We start from the raw sequence: 3667 nt of genomic DNA, 5'->3' as shown, positions 1-3667 counted from the left end.
TTTGGTAAGTTTTGTGTGGTTCAAATTCAATTTCATGTGGGGTAGGGTGTTTTGTGTGGTACAAATTCATTTCCTTAATTTTGATGCAAAAAGAAAGGGAACGAACACTCAGACTAGGAGGGAGTACTTCTTAAGTAAACCATACATCACTTTTGCATCTAGTAGACTTTTACTTACATAATAGACTAGGTGTTTTTACCTTTAATTTCTTTAACCAAGACTGCAATTTCTGGCTTGGCGAGTAAAGGTGGAGAGGAAAGGTAGAGTTTCAAATCCTTGAATGTTGCCTCGTGCTCAGGAGACCACATGGATTGTTTGTTCTTCCTGAGTAGATTGTAAAAAGATTTACGTCTCTCAAAAGATCTGGAGATAAATCTGTTCAGGGAAGCTACCATGCCTGTCAACTTCTGGATCTTATTGATGATCACATGGTTGCCCTTAAGCGTATTCTCCTCTATATCTAGAGGAAGCTATATTTTGGACTTCATTTGTATGTGTCTCTCGCTCGCGGACTTGTTCTTATATTGATATTGATTGGGGTGCGTGTCTCTACATTCACCGATCTAGTATTAGGTTATTAAGAAAGTCAATATATTGTCAATATATTGTTGCTATTATCATGTTTATTTAGCATTATTCTAGCCTGATTTACGGGATCATTGTTTAGCATGTAATCTATTTAAGCCTAAGTTTGGGCAAAACCTAATAACAGAAATCATCTTTCTATCTCTTTAACATGGTATCAGGAATTCCAGGTCTCACAAAAAAACCCTAAAAATCTTCCACCACGAAAATCATCACCTACGCAGCCATGTCAGGGGCTCTCATCTCCACTGACCCTCCTAAAACAATCGATCCTCTCAGCCCCTATTATCTCGGTTCACATGATGTTCCGGGGGCAAAAATATCAAACGTTATTTTACGCCGTGATAACTACGATGCTTGGCAACGATCCATGACTTTTTATCTCAAATCTCGTCGTAAATTCGGCTTCGTTGATGGGACCATAAAAAAACCCACAACGGAATTCAACCTCGAGAATTGGGTTGTCGTTAACTGCACAATTGTTCAATGGATACGCAATATGATTGATCCGAGTTTACTCGATAATCTTGATTATCCTGATGATGCCTCTGTTTTGTGGTCCGACATTAAAGGGCAATATGCAGTTATCGACGGCACGACGATTCACGGCCTCAAGACACAGTTAAATAATTGCAAGCAAACAAAGGGAATGGATGTGACTTCCTATTTCGGGAAGCTTAAGTCGCTATGGGACTCGATTGTTAAACATGAACCGCCATTTGCTTGTCGATGTGGCAAATGCGAGTGCGGGATCACGGAGAAGGCAATCCAGCGTCAAGATAATGAATGGTTGCATCAATTCTTTATGGGACTCGATCACACCCTTTACGGTAATATCCGATCTTCTCAATTTCAATTGGACCCGCTGCCTTCTCTTAACCGCGCTTATAATCTTGTCCTTCAAGAGGAGCGTTTACGCGCTGAAACCCAATCCAACTCGTCTGAAGTTGCTATTTTTGCAACTCCTCCTTCCGGTAATACCGATTGGAGACTTCTTCGTGATAAGGAGAGAAATGACAAACTCAAACTTCTCTGTTCTCACTGTGAAACCCGTGGTCATGACGCGGCTAAATGCTTCTTTAAAACTAATCGCTTTCCTGATTGGTGAGGTGAAAGGCCCCGTACTATTGCTGAGTACCGTCTTTACATGGCTCGTTCTTCAAGTCGTGGACCTGGTGCATCTCCAAGCGGGACGTCAGATGGGGCAGGTTCGAGCAACAACAGTAAAACCGCTTCGGATCCCTCTGTTCGTGCAAATGCAGTAATAACGAACACCTTGACAAACTCTATGCTGGACTCGGACCGTTTAATTGGTATGTATAAATGGATTATTGATACGGGTGCTTCTAATCACGTCACAGGAACTTTGTCGTGTTTGGAGGATAAAATTCAAATACCTAGTCGCACTGTTGGTCTTCCGAATGGACAACAAATTGTGGCTTCCGTCATGGGTTCCGTCTATATTAATGAATCTCTTACTCTCCGAAACGTATTATTTGTTCCTGCTTTGACGTGTAACTTGATCTCAGTTTCACAGCTTACAATTGATAATATTTATTCTTTTGAGTTTACTAAAAATACTTGCCTTATTCAGGACCCTTCTTTGAGGAAGACGATTGGAGCAGGTGAACTGAGGGACGGATTGTTTTAGATTGTTGCGGGGGTGAGACCATTGACGGTGCATACGGTGACTGGACAAGGGAAATTCGACCTTTGGCATTGGCGTCTTGGGCATCCGTCAGATAAAGTGGTCAAGACTATACCCTCTTTTAGTAATTTATTTTCAAATAAAGACAACGTGTGTGATACTTGTCATTTAGCAAAACACCACCGTGACAGTTTTATTTCAAACAATAAGCGTGCTTCGGATTTATTTGAGTTAATTCATTGCGACCTGTGGGGTCCTTATCGTACCGTCTCTTCTTGCGGTGCGAAATATTTTTTAACTATTTTGGATGATTATTCCCGCGCTACTTGGGTTTACTTATTGCTTGACAAAACTGAGGTCACGGATATGTTTATGAGTTTTGTTAATATGGTTCAAACTCAGTTTTCTAAGACTATAAAACATGTGAGAAGTGATAATGGAAACGAGTTTAATGCTATGGCTGGTTATTTTTTCAAAAATGGCATAAAATTTGAGACATCTTGTGTGGGTACCCCGCAACAAAACGGGGGAGTTGAGCGCAAACACCGTCATATTTTGAATGTCGCCCGGGCTCTCCGATTTCAAGCCAATTTGCCTAAAACTTTTTGGGGTGAATGTATATTGTCCGCTGTTTATTTAATGAACCGAACACCTTCACCATTGCTTCACAATTCGACTCCATATGAGTGTCTTTATGGGGTTGCACCATCTTATGAGAACTTGCGGGTGTTTGGTTGTTTTTCATATGCCCATAATCAAAATACTAATGGAGACAAATTTGAGAAGCGAAGTCGTCGTAGTATCTGTGTTGGATATCCTAGTAATAAAAAAGGATGGAAGCTTTATGATATTGAAACCAAAACCTTCTTTGTATCTCGTGATGTCATTTTCCATGAGTCCGTCTTTCCATTTGCTACTCCCAACACTACAGCTACTTCGCCTTCTACACCTGATCTGGACATCGCTGATGAGTCATTTCAGGCCACAGGCGAGCACCTCGATACCCCCATTGTTGCTGGTTCAGGGCCTGCCACGGACCAGGCTGTAGACGACTCAGCAGCTGCGTCTTCTCCCACTGAACATGCTGCATCCTCTACCACGGAACCGGCCGCCACTGTCCCTCCATCCGAACCTCAAATGGGTAAAGGCAGGCGAGTGAAATTCCCTAATTCTCGACTCTCAGGTTATGTTCTTGACACCGCAAACAGTCCGTCTCCTCCCACAAGCACACCGAGCTCTCCAACGTCACCCTCAGGTACACCATATACCCTTGCTAATTATGTCAATTGCAACATTTTCTCTGCCAAGCAACGTGATTTTCTTGCAGCTATCACAGCTGGAATGGAACCCCCGTCTTTTAAAGACGCTATACGTGATCCTAATTGGTGTGATGCAATGCAACAAGAGATTGTTGCTCTTGAGCGAAATGGTACA

General features: G+C 42.2%; 1 protein-coding gene across 1 annotated transcript; it reads left to right on the top strand.

Moving 5' to 3' along the window:
• Window positions 1-811: 811 nt before the first annotated feature.
• Window positions 812-1693, top strand: LOC141630507 (uncharacterized). Its single transcript, XM_074443313.1, has one exon. It carries the CDS (start codon window positions 812-814, stop codon window positions 1691-1693), a length of 882 nt encoding a protein of 293 aa, XP_074299414.1.
• The last annotated feature ends 1974 nt before the right edge of the window (window positions 1694-3667 follow it).

Source organism: Silene latifolia, chromosome Y (genome assembly GCF_048544455.1).
Source record: "Silene latifolia isolate original U9 population chromosome Y, ASM4854445v1, whole genome shotgun sequence".
In the NCBI taxonomy this organism is placed as follows: domain Eukaryota; kingdom Viridiplantae; phylum Streptophyta; class Magnoliopsida; order Caryophyllales; family Caryophyllaceae; genus Silene; species Silene latifolia.
The sequence above is the reverse complement of the archived record's forward strand: the minus strand, read 5'-3'. Positions and strand labels throughout refer to the sequence as shown.